Genomic DNA, 19,132 nt, shown 5'->3' on the forward strand with positions numbered 1-19,132 from the left:
TTGATGGCTGCGTGAGCTAAACCAGCTTTGGCCGAGGAAAGGATGTAAGGAAGAATCCCCTGAGCCGAGTAAGAGAAAGGGTGAACTCCCGATTTTTGGCACCAGAGACAGAACCTCTTCCACTTAATTTGGTACATCTTGTTCGTATTCTGTGCACGAGCATGGGAAAGGATGTCTCTACACTCTGTGGACAGATTCAGGTTGGGATACTCTCTGTGCTAAGGAGCCATGTCGATAATTGAAGGGATTTGGGATCCGGATGCAGCACTTGGCCCTGGGACATCATCAGCAATGATGGGATAGGAACCCAGGGAATCGGTTGTTCCATCGACAAAAGACGAAGCTCCGTGTACTGGTGAGGCCAGGACGGTGCATTGAGGATCATCTTGCAGGGTTACGCCTTTACCTTCATGAGAAGCCTCAGGAGAAGACGAATGGGGGGAAAACATAAACAAAGTCGCCAGACCATGAAAACGAAAACGCACTCCCCCATTATCCCGGATGGTGATGCCATCTTGTAAAGTGCTGGCATTTCTTGTTCTACGGTGTCGCAAACAGATCTATGGACGATCTGCCCCATTCCCGGAAGATATCGTCCAGTGTCCTCTGGTCCAGCTTCCACTCATGGCAGACTGACTTTAGTCTACTTACAGGTACATGCATCAAACTCGGCATTTGCGATTCCTTAATTGCGATTTTTAAGGAATCGCAATTAAGGAATTGCAAATGCCTATGCATCAAGAAATCGCTAAATAAATTGCGATTTCTTAGAATTCCTTAATTGCGATTAGCATTTTGCGAATCGCAATTAAGGAATCCCTTCCCATTCATTCCTATGGGCCTAGAGGCCCATAGGAATGAATGGGAAGACAATCTCAATTTGCGATTCGCAATTAGCTAATCGCAAATTGAGATTGCGATTTCAAGGGTGCAGGGGTGTCCAAAGGACACCCTGTTGCACCCCTGAAATCAAACAATGCACATATGTTGTGTACACACATGCCCTAAGGGCATGTGTGTGCACAACATGAAAGTTAAAAAAATGCAAAAAAATTGCATTTTTCTAACATTTCGCAAAATTACCATGAGGTCCAACCTCATGGTCATTTTTTCTCTCTAATTGCGAATTCGCAATATTTTTTAGTTTCATGCATCGCTTTTGAGGAATCGCAAATTTGCGATTCCTTAAAAGCAATCGCACTTGAAAAAATCGCTAAAATAGCGATTTATTCACTTTTAAGTTGATGCATCCCAAATAGTGATTTGGGAATCGCAAACGGCCGAATTTTGCGATTCGCACCGTTTGCGATTCCCAAATCGCTTGATGCATGTGCCTGTAAGTGTATCTACTGTCTCCTTGAGATTCCCTGGAAGATGCTCGGCTTTCAGCAAAACCCCATGTAGGATTGTCCATTCACAGATACTTTGAGCGTCCACAGAAAACAGACGGGCTCTCGTGCCAGCCTGTTTGTTGACGAAATGCATGGCTGTGGTATTGTCTGTTCTGATCAGCACCAATGAATTTTGGATTCTTGGGAGAAACGCCTGTAGGGCTAGGCAAATCGCTATTGGCTCCTGCAGATTGATGTGCAAAAGACGATGATGCTGTTGCCATCGACCACTTCTTTGGAGGTTCTGTAAGACCGCGCCCCAGCCCTCTAGAGATGCATCTGTTGTAAATATCTGAGAAGCTGGGGTGACCAGAAAATATTTACCTTGTGAATTCACCATGATGCAGCTTGTCTCATTGGCGAAGTTACCGTGATCATGTCCTCGTAAGATCCTTCCACCTGATGCCACTGTAAGTCCAGTTGCTCCTGAAGAGGACGCATTTGTAGGTTGCACTGGGGTATCAGAGGAATGCAGGACAACATGGATCCCAGAAGGGACTTGTAGAGGCAAACTGAAAGTGACATTGTTTTTAGAAGTAGACGAGCCATTGACATCATTTTGGCTTGTCTTTCTAGAGATCGAGATGCTCTGTTCAGGGACTTGTCCAATATGGCTCCCGGAAAAATGGCGTTCTTGGAAGGATGCAAGCTTGACTTTTCCCTGTTGAGGGCAAGACCTACACCTTTGAACAGCTTTGTACAGGCTGTCACAGAATCCCTGGCTGTGTTTTGGAAGGGGCTTTTATCAACCAGTCGTCTAGGTAGGGAAACACCTGCTGCTGTCTTATGAGGAAGACCGCTACCGGAGCCAAAATGTTAGTAAAGAGTCTTGTGACGATCTGAGGCCAAAAGGGAGGACTTTGAATTGAACGTGGCTCTCGGCTACTGTAAAGCGAAGGAAATTCCTGCGCGATGGATGAATGGGGATGTGAAAATATGCGTCCTCTAGGTCTGAAGTGGCCATGAAATCTCCCGAATTTAGAAGTCGAAAAATGTCCTGTAAGGCGATCATTTGAAACGACTGCTTGATGTGATTGGTATTGAGCTCCCTCAGATCTTGGATAGGGCGCCACTTTAACAGTCTTTCGAACCAGAAAGACCGGGAGTAGAATTCCTTTCCTCTTTGAGATAACTGGACTAGTTCTATTGCCCCCTGCTGTAACATTTTTCAGACTTCCAGTTGTAAGAGATGTAGATGTTTTGTTATGTGACTGCAAGGAGGAGTATTTGGAGGAGGATGAACAAATTCCAACGTATGGCCAAATTGAACTATGTTGAGCACCCATCGATCTGTTGTTATTTGTTCCCAATTTTGGAATAACATAGAAATCCTTCCCCCTACAGGAGTTTGATGTCGGTAAGGAACAGTAGTCAGAGACTGAAGCCGCTATTGACGTCTTGAAGAACCCTTCCCCTGACGTCCTGCTTTGCCTCTGGGTGCCGATTTAGAATAGGGTGCAGATGAACCTTTTTGCTGATTGTACTGCGGAGGATAAGACTGTGTGGTGTACTGCAGACGATAAGACTGCGTGGCAGGTGTATAAGAGGAGTATCTATATTGCTGATATTCTCCTCTGTATGCAGGAAGCCCTCTACCCCTTGCTCCTCGAAAAGTAATTTGGCGGTATTGAACGCTCCCCAACTACTTTGCTGTGTCTGTGTCCTTTTTTATGTCTTGGCCAGCATCATCCATATGTTTTCTGAAGACAGCCTCTCCATTGAATGGAAGATCCAGTATTTTGTTCTGAACCTCTGGTCTGAACAAAGTTGCTCAAAGCCAACCCTGGTGATGCAGGACCGCTGCTCCCGCTAGGGACCGAAAAGCTGTTGTAGCGATGTCCACTGCACAATCAGTGAACTCTGAGGAGGTCCTCTCCCCTTACTGGAGGATCTTTTTTGCCTGTTTTACTGCCCTCAGGCAGTTGGTGAAGGTAAGGAGCTAAATCACACCACATCTGCCGGTCGCAGAGACCCAGAATAGCTAAAGCATTAGCTGCTTTGACCATTAAGCCTGACATAGAGAAGAGTCTCTTGCCTGCATTGTCCAGACGTCTGCCTTCCTTGTCTGGAGGCGTAGTGAAAGGAGCTGCCGATTCTTTGACTTCTTCTGCGCTGCCTGCGATAGAACCTTGTCCGGTTTGGGATGACTCACCAGGCAAGATGGGCTATCTTCTGGGGCCTTATATTTCTTCTCCAATTGTGGAAGTACTGGGACCACCGTAGCCGGGGTCTTCATGAATTTAAGATCCTCCTCCCATTCATGTTTGACAATGGAAATGGCCTGCACTGCCGTCTTAAAGGGCTCCGTAAAGTCATATAAGAAACATTCTGTCTGCGAAGAAGGCAAAGGCAGATCAAACCTCTTGGCCGCACTTTCCAGCAGATTATGGAAACCACCTATATCCCCCGGAAGAGAATCCACAGGAACTGGTGAAGGGGAGGAAAGAGTGTGGATAATATAATCATCCCACTCTCTATGTGGGTCTGGAAGATCTGTGTTCCCTTGATCGTCATCTGAGGCATCTTAGTGGTGGATTAAAGGTGGAGTTGGTGGAGGCTACTCTAATATTTGCAGCAGTGGTGGCGGCACCCGGAGGGTGGAAGGCACTGAACGCGGTCATGTGGGAACTGACCCCTGTTACGAAATTGAAGATGGTGTTGGAAATCTTCTTTTGTAGTCCAACAGCATATATTGCAAGTCCAAAATTAAAGAGGATGGCATGCAGACTACCTTCTCTTGATATTCCCTATGGTAGTCCTGGGGAGGATCCTAGTCCTGCCCCTCTTCATATCCTTCTTCAGAATAGTCCTCCTGGCCCTTAAAGTGTAGCTCTGAAGGGCTATGAGCATGACCGAAAGGCCCTTCCTCGTCTAAATCTTCCTCTTCCAAGAGGTGAGAAGGTAGTAGAGGAGTCAACTTGCTGGGGGAAATGAGCTCAGTAGTTACCTGACGCTTTCTGACTTTTCCCCCAGAAATTTTCACTCCCGCCGATGAGGTTGTCGACTATGTTGTTGACGATGTTCATGTTGCCACCAACTGCACCGTTGTCGATACTGTCATCGTTACCATCAACGCCATTAACGGCACCGTCAGGATTCTTGTTGCTGCCGTTGTTTTCGTCGTTGACGACAGATAGCTTTGTTTTCACTGTGATCATAGACTCCGTCGTCGATGGAGGTGGAACCGTGGTAGTCGATAACAGAGAAGCTTTCGGCAACGATCCAGTTGTCGTAACTGTTGTAAGTTGAGGAGACTGGCCTTTGTCACTCCGCGTTGACAATGTCGATGGCGGTTTCTTCGTTGATGGTGTCTTCGACTGCTTCGTCGACTGCGGTAATTTCTTTGCCTGTTTTTCCTCAAGAAAAACGGACTAGGGTTTTTTGAAAACTTTTCTTCCTTCAGCAGGAGAAGAAGGAGGAACAGAGCTCGACTTCCTTACTCTACTATCTCCTGTTATAAATCTTTTCCTCTCCTTTTCACCTCGGTGAGGAGATTTAGTTGGACTGAGCCTGTCAGACCCATGGGAGGTCTTTCTAGAGGCTTTCTGAGGCCGCTTCTCTAAAGAAGTAGGGTCAGATCTTCCCCCTTTTCACAGATCTTCTAGAAGACGAAGCAGATGAGGCCTCATCACTGTCTTCCCTAGAGACAGGTAAGGAGACGTCCCTTTTGATCCCTCAAGGTCTTAGTGGAAAAGGTACGACATAACTTGCAAACCTTGGCTTTGTGGTCAGGATACAGGCAGTAGATACAATCCTTATGAGGGTCATCCACATAAAGCCTCTTTTTAGAGCAGGTGGCACTAGCTCTAAAAAGGCATTTTTTCTCCTTGTCTGCCATGAGAAATAGAGAAAAACCAAGTTGTAGCGTAGTCTGGTAAATCAAGAGTCGAAAAAATCTCCCAGAGTAATAGTATAAAGAATACAAGAGCAGAGATCAGTGGGGACTCCCTAGCACAACGTGCGGTAAAAAACTCTGAAGATCTGAGGTTCTCTCAGGTGGGTTCTACAGGGTGAGGCTTATCTGATTGGTAGTGTTGTATTTTGTCTTTTTTACAAAAAGGAGTGGATATGTTACGAAACTGGAATGGGCATAGGCCTAGTTTCTAGTTTGTAATAGCTTTGCATTGGTATTTTTATATACCGTGGACTCCCATGTCGACGACGGGGAATGATTAAAGCATGTGAATCTATGAAAGTTCCAATACTGGAGTAAAGAACAAGTTACTTACCTTCGGTAACGCTTTTTCTGGTAGGTACAGTATAGAGAAAATAGCAACAAAGTTACCAAACAGCTACAGAGATTCCCCAAAACCGCTAGCGTCGACGACGCGGAAAAAAGGGAACTGATGTCATCACGCCGGCGTGGGCCTATTATGGTGTCAGTGAGTCACGCGCGATGCCGTGCCTCTATGACGTCGTCCACGTCGGCGCGAAGCTACAAAAAGAATTTCTGAATGTTGCTGACTCAAGGGGGATATTCAGAAAGAGAGGAATCCACTGGCAGATATATCTATCAGAAAGGGCAGTTCTCAAGCATCCATGCACCATGTGGTGCCGGGCACACGGTGCATGGATGTATTGGGGAATCACATTTGCCCCCTGGAGCCCACAGAGGCGGGGGCCATGCTAGGGGCTCCCAAAGTCCCATTCCATCTGCCTTTTCATGGCTCTGCTTTTACATGGCAGTCCGACTGCCATGTAAAGGCAGAGGGAAAAGGGTCATTGTAATCCCTACGGTGGTGCCTCTGTAGGCACCGCTCCCATTGTAGGGATTACGCTCCAACCGATGGTTTCCTTGAGCCTGTCATAAGGTGTTGGTTGGTCCGTCCGCCGCTGTGCTCCTACTGACTGCATCATTATGCTGCGGTTGGACCGCAGCCTCCGATGTCGGATGGACCGTCATCGATGGACTGTCTTGGTGATCCGCCCGACATCATAATCGGGCCTTTAGGGTTCCATATAGCAGTAATTGAGTCTAAGTAGGGGTGATGATATTGAAAGCCTGTATTGGTGACATGGCACTCAGAGTCTATACAGGGTTTATGACATTGCGAAACATTGAAGTGATAATGTTAAAAGACTATATGGGGTTGTTGTTATGAGCCACTGACAGATGTCCATCCAACACTCTCAGTCAAAAGCTTATGTCTAGTACAAGGAAATAATTCATGTAAAAGTGAGTCACTAGAATAATTGCAAAAGAGGACTACTTGAGATTCTTTGTGCTACATGGGTGTTAGCATATAGGGGGGGCGTGGCTTGGGCGACGATGGCGATGGTCGCCTGAGAGCTCGGCTCCGGGACTGAGCCCGGGATTATCCTGAAAATTGGAGGCTGTGGGACACCCCAGACCCCGCATTCTGTTGAATATGCCGACGGTAACCTGCCGAGGCCCCTGACGGAGATCGGACAAGAATTGCTCCGGACTTAGACCGAAGTTTGCGGAGTTGCGGAATGCGACCCAACATGGCGCCCGGTCTCCTTTGTCCCCCTGTGGGGACCTGTTGACTCGGAGAAGTGCCGTGGGCAGCGACTGGCGCCTGGCTTCACCATCCCCGGCTCTTCTGGGCGTGAGACATTTATTGGCTTAGGCCTTCTTTGCAACGGATTTGTACTCGGTTGGACGGCCGGGTGGGTGCCCACGCAGTGGAGGGCACCGAGAGCGGACGCCCTGCGAGCCGAGCGGTGGCTCGCCCCGCGACTCCGCAACTAGCTACGGCTTCCTGACCAGTCCACCTACATGGGAGGCGCGACACTCTGGCGCCGCAAATCATCCGAGGGAGTTGGTGGCCCTCACCCCGGGGCTGTAGTGGAGAAGCGGGTCTGCCCGACTCGGCGACGGCTGTCTCCGCCCCCTCATCGGTGCCCCCGGACTCCGTGGCGGTGGCGTGAGCCGAAGCGGCGGAATCTCCACGGGCTCTGGAGAAGGAGGTCGCCCATACTCGAATTGAGGACAAGCACCCGGGAAGGTCGTGATCGACTCCTGCACGCGGAGCCACCTGGTCCGGGACTTTCACGGAGTGCCCCTGGGAGCATGGGGAAACCTAGAGGGGCCAAGGGATCCAACCAGACCGCCTCGGACACTGAAGCCCAGGACAAGGAGGAGCAGAGAGACCCGAAAAGTTCTGATGGCGCGCAGATGCAGCAACAGTTCGACCGTGTCCTGGAGGCGATAGCGACCACGAGATCGGCCCTCCAGCAGGACATTGCTCAAGTGGCGACGAGTCTGGGCCTCCTCAGGGCAGATCATGGCAAACTTTCAGACCGGGTCAAGGAGGTGGAGAGCAAGGTGGAAACCTTGGAGCCGGCGCAGCGCACCTTGGCTGCGACGATGAAGGACGCCCTATCCCGAATTGCGACCCTGGAACGGAGGGCGGAGGATGCGGAAGGCCGCAACAGGAGGAACAACATCCGAGTGGTGGGCCTGCCGGAAAAGATCGAGGATGATGACATGGTGGGGTACTTGGAGACCTGGCTCCGAGACACGGTGGTCCCGGAAGGGCTGTCCGCCTTCTACACACTAGAACGGGCCCACAGAGTCCCAGCACGACCCCCACAGCAGGGACGCACCCCGAGACCGGTAGTGGCGCGGCTGCTGCATTTTCGGGACAGGGACTTAATCCTCAATGCCGCCAGGCACAATGGCCCGTTTAAAGTAGCGAACAGTCAGGTGAACATCTTTCCGGATTACACCTACGAGACTCAGCGCAAGCGGTTCTCCTTCCTGGCGGTTAAGCGCGAGCTCAGGAGCGAGGGCATTCAGTATTCACTCCTGTACCCTGCAAGGCTCCGCATCATTGTCGACGACAAAACCCAGTTCTTCGACACTCCGGAGGATGTCTGTAACTGGCTTGAGCTCTACAGGTCAGGGAAAGATGGCTTTGGCTCCTCGTCCCAACAGGCAGATGAGCCGGAACAAAGACGGCGATCCAAGAGGGTCAGGAATCGCCGCGGCCGCACAGGAGGGCCCTCAACTGCGGAGACATCATTGGAGCGGAGGGGAGTGCTGGAAGTATTGTCGGAGTTGTCGGGAGCACGGAATGAATCCATCGAGGAGGAAGACAACCTGGGTGATGAGGGAGCACCATCGGACTCGGAGGACTCAGTGGCTGATAGCGCCCATACACCGGTGATCACACCGAAATCGGTGGAGGACCTATTGGATGGACAGGGGTAACGGGGTATACTGATTTGTTTTGGGTGGGGGCCCGGCAGGGGGGAGGCGGTTGCCGTCCTTTATTGCTAACAATGGGGAAGAGTGGGTTGGGGGGCCTCTGCTTTTGCCCCGGAAGATTTCGGTACAGGTTGGGGCTTGTTATAGTCCTGGTGGCCCGGGCGACGAGGGCCCACTGCCTCCGCCCAGCCCGCACCTGGCCCATAAGGCCTTCCTACGGTGGCGACCGTAGGATTAGTGGGGATTCTTGGGTTGTTGACAGACGAGGTTTGGATGGGATCTAGATGGTGCAGTTTGGGTCCTGTTCTGGGGTGGGTGGTTGGGGGTTTGACGGGTTTTTGGGTTGTTTGGTTTTGGTTGGGGAAAATGGCCGCCACCAGTGCTGGGAGGAAGGATGTCTTTTCTTTGTGGAGACCCGGATGGGGGAACTGTGCGAGAACAATCTGGGACAATGGCTGATGTTGCTAACTTGAAATGTGTAACTTGGAATGTAAGGGGGCTTCACACTATGTCCAGACGCCATAAGGTCCACGCTTACTTAGTGCGTAGGGGAGTGCAAATGGCGCTGCTACAGGAAACTCATCTGAACAAGGCGGAAGGGGCGGCGCTGCAGCGTAGATGGCGGGGGCAGGTCTTTTCCACGTCGTACTCCGCTTATGCCAGGGGGGCGCTAATTTGGATCAGGGCAGGGGTCCCCTTCCAAGTCACGAGAACAGTGTTGGATCCAGAGGGGCGTTTCGTGGCCATCTCGGGCACATTAGGGGGGAGGAACCTGAACGTTTGCTGTGTGTACGCTCCTAATGTGGACCAGACTGCCTTCCTTTCCAGGTTATCGGGCTCGTTGGCTGACTTCTTTGCCGGGCCCCTCCTGCTTGGGGGAGACTTTAACTCTGTAGTTGATGTGGACATGGACCGCTCGCATCCACCGCTTCCCGATTCCCCAGTCCGTCGCACGGCTAAGGGTCGACAAGATTGGCAGACCCGCTGGGGGTTGACGGACATTTGGAGGGCGCATCACTCCGCATCTAGGGATTATTCATATTTCTCGAGACTCCATGAGTTGCATGTCAGACTCGATGGCTTTCTTGGATCGCCCGAACTGGTTTCGGCAGCGGTCCGATGGGAGTACTTATCTAGGACCATCTCGGACCATAACCCCCTCCTACTGGATCTTCGCTGGTTTCCTGGGGCGCCGGCGGTGCCCACCTGGAAATTACGGCCCGAGATCCTCGAGGACAGTGTCTTCAAAGCAGACCTGGGAGAGAGAATATCGGATTATTTTGCGTCCAACGGCGGCTCCGCGAGTACTAGGGCGTTGGAGTGGGACGCTTTTAAGGTAGTGGTGAGGGGTTACTGTATCTCTAAGAAGGTGGGCATGAGGCGCGTCATTCTGGCTGACTTGGACACAGCGGACCGGGAACTCCGCGAGCTTGAGGTTCGCCGTCCCGGACACCCGGAATTGCAAACACGAACGGCGGAGGCGAGGGAACGGGTGGCAGCAGAGGTCGAACGGCTCCGCTGTTTTGATTATAAGGCCTATACGGTCCGGTCTATCGCTGAAGGAGACAGGTCGAGTGCGTTGTTGGCGTGGCTGGCTAACCCTACGCGCCAGTCCCAAACGACGACTAATATGCGTGGGGCAGACGGAACTGTAGTATGCACCCAACCGGAGATTCTTAGTTGCTTCCGGCATTATTATGAATGTTTGTACCGCAGTCGCTCCGCACGTGATTCTGACCGGCTTGACAGTTATCTTCGCCCACTGGAGCTCCGCACCGTGGAGCAGGAAGTGGCGAAAGCCTTGGGGTCCGACATCGAATTGGGGGAGATCCGCGGGGCCATTAAACGGATGGCGAGAAACAAAACCCCGGGCCTAGATGGCCTACCAGTGGAGTTTTACGCAGCGTACGCTGACCTCCTAGCCCCGCGACTACTGGTGGTCTACAGGGAGGCGAAGAGGCTGGGGCGACTCCCGAGCTCGATGTGTGAGGCGTTGGTGGTTCCTCTTCTCAAGCCGGGCCGAGACTCGTCCGACCCGGGATCATACCGTCCCCTGTCGATGCTGACAGTAGACTACAAAATACTGAGCAGCATCTTGGCCTCGAGGCTGCTGGGGCACATGAGCTCCCTGGTGCATGAAGACCAGGCCGGTTTCATCCCACGGCGGAACACGACTATGAATATTCGTAGGTTGTTCCGGTTGCTAGGGGAACCACTTGTGGATGCCCCGTCCCCGGTGGTCTTATCGGTGGACCTGGAGAAGGCTTTCGATAGCCTGGAGTGGGACTATCTCAGTACGGTGTTACGGAGATTCGGCCTCGGGGAGGGATTTGTTAGATGGACCGCGGTTCTCTATGCCTCTGCTTCGGCCAGGGTCCGAGCGGGCCCATTGATTTCCTCGCGATACCCGGTGGAACGAGGTACGCGGCAAGGATGCTCGTTGTCCCCACTCCTCTTTGCGCTGGCGGTGGAGCCACTGGCGCTGCACCTTCGCTCGGGTGGTCACTATACGGGCTTGTGGACGTCGGCGGGCCCACATTATGTCTCGCTATATGCGGACGACCTGTTGCTCTTCCTGGAGGACCTGATCGACGCTTTACGTGGAGCGGAGTTGGCGCTCACGGAGTTCGGAGTGGTTTCGGGCCTCCGAGTAAATTGGTCTAAGACATGTCTCTTTCCGATGCGCAAGGGCACCCCCGCCCCTGCGCTAAATAGAGAGATTAGGTGGGAGCCCGACTGCTTTAAGTACCTTGGGGTATTCGTTTACCACGACCAACCCGACCTCCTAGATGGGAACATTGCCCGCTGCATTCGGGCACTGCGAGGTTGCATGGACTTCTGGGCCACGCTGCCGCTCTCGGTGGCGGGACGTATCGCTCTGCTCAAAATGGTGGCACTTCCCCGGCTATTATATTACTTCCGGACTTTACCGATCTGGGTCCCACCAGCCACGTTTCGACGGTTACGCTCCATGGTGGTCGGATTCCTCTGGGGTACGGGCCGAAGGCGGGTGGCCCTTAACACCTTGATGAGGCCGAAGGACGAGGGGGGGCTCGCTGTGCCGGACTTTGAGAAATATTATCTGGCGGCGCAGCTCCAAACCTTCACCCAGGAGATTGCCAGGGAGTTCCGGGGCCCGGAAGACAGAAGGGGGACGGGAATGGCCAGGCATGTTCTCTCCTTTATAGCGCTGCGACAACGTTTAGTCCTGCGGGACTTGTCGATGGAGGAGCGGACTGTCCGCCTGTGTTGGAATCGGGCTCACGCCCGAGGCCACCTGCGAACGCCATACGCTCCTGAAATACCGTTGGGGATGCTGACGGCCCTCCCCCACGGAGGGGATTGGTCACGTTTGGCGGCCTGGGAGGATTCCGGTTTACAGCTCGTTGGTGATCTATATGGGGACGGGGCGCTCTTGTCCTTTCAAGATCTCATTGACCGCTTCGGGATCTCCCGGGGTGACTTTCTGCTGCACTCGGCCATTGCTCGAGCGATCCAGGCATACTGGAAGACCGGGCAGGAGGAACCCCATTTATCGCAGGTGTGCCAGTACGTAATGATGTCGGCGGGCACGGTGAAGGCGGTCACTTGCCTTTACGGCAGGTTGATTACCGAGGGATTGGCTCCTCTCACCACTTTGAAGGCTCGCTGGGAGGAGGACATTGGTAGGGAGATACCGGAGACGACCTGGTCCCAGTTGGTGAGGCGAGCCTGGAAGGGCACACGTAACGCCCGTTTCCAACTGGTCCACTATTATGTTCTCCATAGAGCGTACCTGACCCCGATGAAAATCAGGCGTTATTTTGCCACGGCTTCGGCGGAATGCCCCAGATGCCCGGCTCAGGAGGCGGATCTCCTACACATGTTGTGGGCCTGTCCAGGACTGACGTCCTACTGGCAGGAGGTGGCGACGACCCTGGAAGAGGTGACAGGGAGACTCTTGTCGATGGATGCAGCGGTGGGGCTCCTGCACTGGTTTCCCCATACCCCCAGAAATAAAATCTCTAGTAAATTTATCGACCTAGGGCTCCTCCTTGCTAAGCGAGAGGTGACCAGGAACTGGAAGGCACGGGCTGGTCCGGCAGGCGGCAGATGGCACAGTGAGCTTTTGAAGTGGGCAGCGGGAGAGAGCGCGTTGAGATATCAGCTGGCTTGGAGACAGGGCAATGAGAAGGCGCAGGAGGCCGCGTTGGAATGGGAAATGTTAGTGCAGGCCCTTAGGGATTATTGTGCCCCCAGCGACTCTGAAAGCGAAGAAGCGACTCACGCCGAGTCCCGTTGAACGTTAGCATTGACAGTCCTATTGTCTTCCCCGTGGGTCCAACAGCAGAATCCTTGGTTTTTATCTCCCTGGCGCTGGTGGTGGGGGGGGGGGGGGTTTCTTAGTTAGTAGACATTTTGGAGGGAGGGATTTATTTTGGGGGGTTTTAGACTTGTTTGGAAAAGCAGATGACGGACAGTGCATTATCCGGACCAGCTCCAACATCCAACTGACCCCCATTGCATTTCGTCGCCCGACCCGAGGGTAGTGGGCCGGTAGTTGTGTTCGAACTGTGCGGTGGGGGGCCAGAGGGCTTTATACTGTTAATATTGCTTCTGATACAATGCTGGTCGCTACTGTAATGATCTACTGATTCCTGCAATAAAAATATATTTAAAAAAAAAAAAAAAAAAAAAAAAATGGGTGTTAGCATATACTTTTGACAGGTATACAGTGGACGAGGAGGCAATCTGGTATAACAGGCTAATGTTCAAAGTCATGCTCTATGTCTTACTCGTGTGACACCTCAGAATTGAGGACCCATTTTTGCAGTGTCCAGTTTGTGAACTACTGGTTGTGACGCACCTCTTTCTCCCAGATCGCTGAGACAATTTCATCACGGTAGCTGGAGAGAAAAGGTCCCAAGTATGACAAGAAAGCCGACGCCAGAAGACAATCTCCCACCAGATAGCCAAGGGCTTCCTCAAGGCCCTACAAAGAAACAAAGAAAATACATAATGTAAATAACACCAGCCAGCATTTAAAGATACAATATCCGTATTTGCACAGTGAATTCAATTAGCTTACCTGGCATGGGTTCATTCTACATATGGCTATCAATTTGGTCTAACCACTTTTATTGAGATAATGTAGTGTACAGCAAGATAGTTCGCAGCAAATATATTCAGAGCTTTTGTAAGTGTACACTTTCCTCAGTGTCTAGAATGCATCCACTTAACAATCAAAATGTCACACTGCTTATTGTTTAATGCCTTTACTTTGGTATTTTTTCCATCCACTGGTTCTAAAATTGTGGGAGGAAACCGAGAGAAGGGGATGAGAAGCAAAACCAATGGAGAAAAGTAACAATGAAGTGTAGGAAAGTGCCTATTTTTTTTTTTAAAGACTTTTATTACACAAAGTATCAATACACATCTTAGAGCCTACAACCCCAAAGGCCGGCCACTAAACGGATATTATCCTTCAAATAATGTTCAATTCAACACAGCCGTTTAACCGACAACCCTGGGGCCCGGCGGCGTGGTGTGATAAAATGCATATCAGTCAAACAGTGTGTGTCTCGGATGAGTTCCAGGTCTAAAGTTTTTTGTTTTAGTCGTAGAACGTGTTAACCGTGAGTATCAACTATATTAAATGAAATATATACAAGGATGGCACTTCTTTAGGCAGCCAAAGCAGCATGAACAAAGCAACTGTTCAGTTATGTAGGTAGTGTAGATCCAGTATTTCCAGACACTTATGTAGGCACCCCTTCCTCTATCTATGGTGATCAAAGAGATCTCCCATCCTCCCCTTATACATCCTCATCATCTTCGTTGTCTGATTCTATAATCTTGTCCGAAAGTGCCTATTTTTTTACATGAATACCCCACCTTTTGCCTGGTAATTGATGTGATTTCAACTGGAAGGGCACTCGGTTCCTGCTAACCAGGTCCCCAGTGCCAGATCTCTTTCCCACAAACTGAGCAACTGTACCCCAATTTGGTAATACATTGAGCACTCCCTGTAAGTCCCTAGTAAGTGGTACCTGGGGAAGGAGACTAAATAGGGTTCTTAAGGGCTTCAGAATGACTTGTGCCACCCAAAAAGGACCCCTCACTGCAGGCTGCATGTCTTGGTGCAGACAAAAGTGAAAACACGACAGGGCACATTAAACTGTGCACCAAGCTCACAGACACTGCATGCAGTATATGTAAACTATCCCTACAGCAGGCCTTACAGCCCTACGGCAGGGTGCACTATGTTACATGTGAGGACATGTCTGCATGAGCAGATATGCCCCTGTGCTGGTTGGCTCTATTGCTACCAGTACAAGTCAACAGGGAAACCATGTTGGACACTGGTAAAAACGAGTTTCCCAGCTACATGATGGCTTAGCTGAAAATAGGGATGTTTGATTCCAAACACTTCGTATTAATAAACCCACAATGATGCCAGTATTGGATTTATTAATGTAGGCACACAGAGGGCAACTTAGGGGTGCCCCCTGAAAACCTACCAGCTACTGGTGTGTGGACGGACTGGTATTCGCCAGCCTACCACCAGAGACAAGTTTCTGACCTCCCCACCGCCCCTCCCCCCCAAAAAAAATCAAGGGTGAGGACCTTTGCTCTCGAGAGGTCAGAAATATAGCCTACTCGGGCAGAGGGCGTTTACACCCCCTCACACAGGATGACCTTCTAATTAGCAGTTCAAGGCAGTATAGCTTCAAAGAGCCCACTGTCTTTGGTATGCAAATCTGGCTTCCCTCACAGGAGAGGATGCCGACCCTCTTTGTCTAGAGCCCTTTGGCACCTGAAGAGGGATGTATGACGTTAAAACGCATACTTTTACATCGCATACCATTACAACGCGATTTTTACAACGCAGGATCCTTTACAACGCATGCCTTTACAACGCATGCCATTACATAGTAGATGCTATTACAACGCATGTCATTACAACGTAAGTATAGGTAAGTTTCTAGAAAAGAGGGGGGTCCAAAAGAGACTCCAAGGCTATCTCAGTCTTCACGTGGTTTGTGTAAGAGGGACACACTCAAAAACTCTGGACCTCTTGAGTTTTAAACAGATAAAGTCTTTAAGGGGGTAGTGAGTGTGCATACAACAGTTCTTCTTATCATCAGGCTGAATCCTTACTCATATAGATTGAGTCAAAAGTCCATTTTTTATGTAGAAAGGAGATCTTTATTGGTTCAAGTAAAAACATGAACAGCCAACACGTGTTTCGCCCCCTTTGGTGATTCCCGCCAGGGCTTTTTCAAGGCTGTAAGAGATCAGAGTTGCATGTATATATTTAGTAAAAATTGCCAAAGACTGACCTTTGACCCCAAGACAAGTGAATAAAGTGTTGGAAAGGAAGAAAGGAAAGTGATTAGGGTGAAGCGAGAGAGACTCCATTAGGAACTTCAAAATGTAAGTGCCACCACAAATATTTAAAGAGCACCTCTTTTTAAAAAACCTGAACCCCCCCCTCCAATAATCACACCATGCATGAAAGCATCGGATTTAAGAAACTGGAGTCTCTCTCGCTTCACCCTAGCCCTGAACCCTAAAAATACCCATGTACCCCGTACCCCATAACCCAAACCTAGCCCTGGACCCTAAAAATACCCCTGTACCCCATAACCCAAACCTAGCCCTGAACCCTAAAAATACCCCTTTACCTCATAACCCAAACCTAGCCCTGAACCCTAAAAATACCCCTGTACCCCAAAACCCAAACCTAGCCCTGAACCCTAAAAATACCACTGTATCCCATAACCCAAACCTAGCCCTGAACCCTAAAAATACCCCTGTACCCCATAACCCAAACCTAGCCCTGAACCCTAAAAATACCCCTGTACCCCAAAACCCAAACCTAGCCCTGAACCCTAAAAATACCCCTGTACCCCATAACCCAAACCTAGCCCTGAACCCTAAAAATACCCCTGTACCCCAAAACCAAAATTTAATTAAAGTTTAAAAAAAGATAAACTTACCTATACTTACATTGTAATGGCATGCGTTGTAATAGCATCTGCTATGTAATGTCATGCGTTGTAAAGGCATGCGTTGTAAAGGATCCTGCGTTGTAGTAGTTGCGTTGTAAAAGTAGTCCGTTGTAACAGTTGCGTTGTAACTGTTGTTTCCCCCTGAAGAGGCAGGGAAATTAGTTAGTCAGATTGGCGTGTCCACCCTCAGGCTACTACCACTCCTAAGGTGGGCTTCCTGAAATGGAGGTGACTTTTCAGAGCTAGCCATCTTGGTGATGGTAAACTAAGGATCTCTGGGACATGGTTATGCCCACTTCCCACAGGAAGTGATCATTTGAGGGCATAGCGACCCCAGCGGTAAGTTACTCATTGGCTACTACCTTACACTCCCCTAATGCCTCTCAAATCAGTATTTTGGGGAGCCCCATGGCACGAGGAAATCAAATACTGCTGATCCAAAGAAGAAGAAAGAGCAAAAAGCTGTGAAAGCAAGAAAAGCAGAAGAAGCAACTGACTTGGCACTAGCCCTGCCGGCCTGTTCCCCTCTCCTTGTCAATTGCACCAAAGTCACCTCACCCTGCAAGCTGCTGATCCTCCAAAGCCTGGAAGGACAGCCAGCACTTCTCCAAAAACAAAGGAAATCCCATTGTGTAGTGGAGTTGCTCTCCTGTATCCTGAGGGTACCAAAAACAAGAACTGTGAGGCTCTGAGACCGTGAAAACTCAAAGCCGGAAAGCTCCACTGCACCCTAGCCATCGAGCCCGAGCTGAAGTGAACCAACAGGGCAAACGTGGTCCCCAGACCATCCAAACCCATAACCCTCCTTGGGTTTTCGTGCGTTGGGACTTCTCAACACCGCCTACAGCCTCTGTTTGCAGGCCCCCTTAATGCGACTGCTCTCAGTGACAAAAACACAACACCTGAGAACACCTCTGCACCTGTTGTCAATGGCCCATAGAGAAGAGGACCACAGGTGTCCCTACGTCCCAGAGCATTGTAAGACCTCAGTCTCCTTGTTGGTACAGCCAAAATGGCCTCCCAATCCAAATCTACAGCCTCTTTTCAGGCAGACCGCTCCTCATTGACTAAAATTGGGCACCTAATGCTGTATTGCACCCGTGCATCCGGCTGCCCTAGTGCTGCTGGAGGTGGCTTGCTGGTACAGCATTGGACCTTACCCCATACTCACCGTAAATTGCTGTTCTCTACCTGAATGCCATACTTGTTTTTCATCCCATAGGATAAAATTACAGCTTCTGAAGAAAGAACTGTCAACATTTTAAAACGTAAAGTATTTCTCTTGCAAAACTTACACACTTGATCGTATTGATTCTGGTGCCTAAATATATATATAAAGATCAGTTGTGTGGATCATTTATTGACTGTGTGTGAATTTTGCAGATGTCTAACACTCCTCTCTGATAAGCCTAAGGCTGATCAACCATACTATCCCCTAGAAGAGCACCTTTGGATTGCTAGAGCAAGTCCCTGTCCACTGATAAGAAAATACCTGGACTCTTTGCATGATATACCTCTTTTTGGTTTTTCATATAAAGAGCCAACTACCTACATGAGGTATAACCAAAAATCGATCATTCTCATACATAAATTTTACCTCACACCTAGTTTAAAATCTTATTGAGTGTGGCGTAGTGTATCAAGTGGACACAATCCACAAGCAATACTCAACGATTTGTACCTCCAGTACTGCACAAGCTCAACTGAACATCAGATAAGCATTTCTTTGTGTTTTGGAAGCAGCACGTAGGATTTCATACCTCACTTCACACTCTGTGTTAATATCTCTGGGTAGGAGGTATACCAATGTGTTAGGGAATGTTTTGTAACAAATAGAAGTGTTTTTTATAAACACTGTTGGGTTATTTTTTTTAATCTACACTACATGTTTGAACTTGTGAAACAAGCTGCTTAACACTACTTCAAGATAAGCCTGAAAGCTGCTCTCCACAGCGACCACTAAAGTCACTATAAGGGTTGCCTGTATTAATGCAAGATGCATCACTTAAATAAGTATGCACCATATACTAAGCCAGCCTCCTACAGTATTTGTTTTGCATGTTCTCGAAGCAGTATGGCGATCGAAAAAGTTTAGAAGTCGACAAAGAGGGTGGATAATCCACTTTGAGCATTGTTTTACAGACACTTTGCAAAAAAATAATGACAGGTTTAACAGTCTCTATATTCTGACACCCCATCGGACATAGATTAGGTGTTCTTTCTTGGTCCAAGAATGAGTAAAAAAGGCCAAAGGGAAAATCCCCAGTCTGAATTTTATAAAAAGTGCTCTTGCAGTTGAATTAATAACAAAATTCATAAAGGGCTCACATTCTGGCATGCATTTAAACAGGAGATAAGACTCTACAAGAGCTGAATTACCAGCAGTTGTTTTTGCTCCTAGAGTGAAATTCCAATAACATGTTTTTAGATTATCATGGGCATCTCATGCAATAGCAGTAGGATGGAGCCAGAATTCAATTAAACCTAGCTTCAAGAGCCAAGTTTTTATATGTAGTAGCTAAGGAATTTTGTTGACTCTGGCCACCCAGCAAGACCCCAGCGCAGTCCCTGCA

The 19,132-nt window shown here is 49.6% G+C and overlaps 1 protein-coding gene across 1 annotated transcript in view; it reads right to left on the bottom strand.

Annotated features, from left to right (window-relative positions):
- DNAH2 (dynein axonemal heavy chain 2) overlaps window positions 1-19,132 on the bottom strand; it is a 2,538,822-nt gene that overhangs the window by 369,972 nt on the left and 2,149,718 nt on the right. The window contains exon 67 of the mRNA XM_086946066.1: window positions 13,412-13,537. Within this exon, the coding sequence (XP_086802192.1) occupies window positions 13,412-13,537 (126 nt within the window). The remainder of the gene's footprint in view (window positions 1-13,411; window positions 13,538-19,132) is intronic.

Source organism: Lissotriton vulgaris, chromosome 12, assembly GCF_964263255.1.
Source record: "Lissotriton vulgaris chromosome 12, aLisVul1.2, whole genome shotgun sequence".
Taxonomy (NCBI): Eukaryota; Metazoa; Chordata; class Amphibia; order Caudata; family Salamandridae; genus Lissotriton; species Lissotriton vulgaris.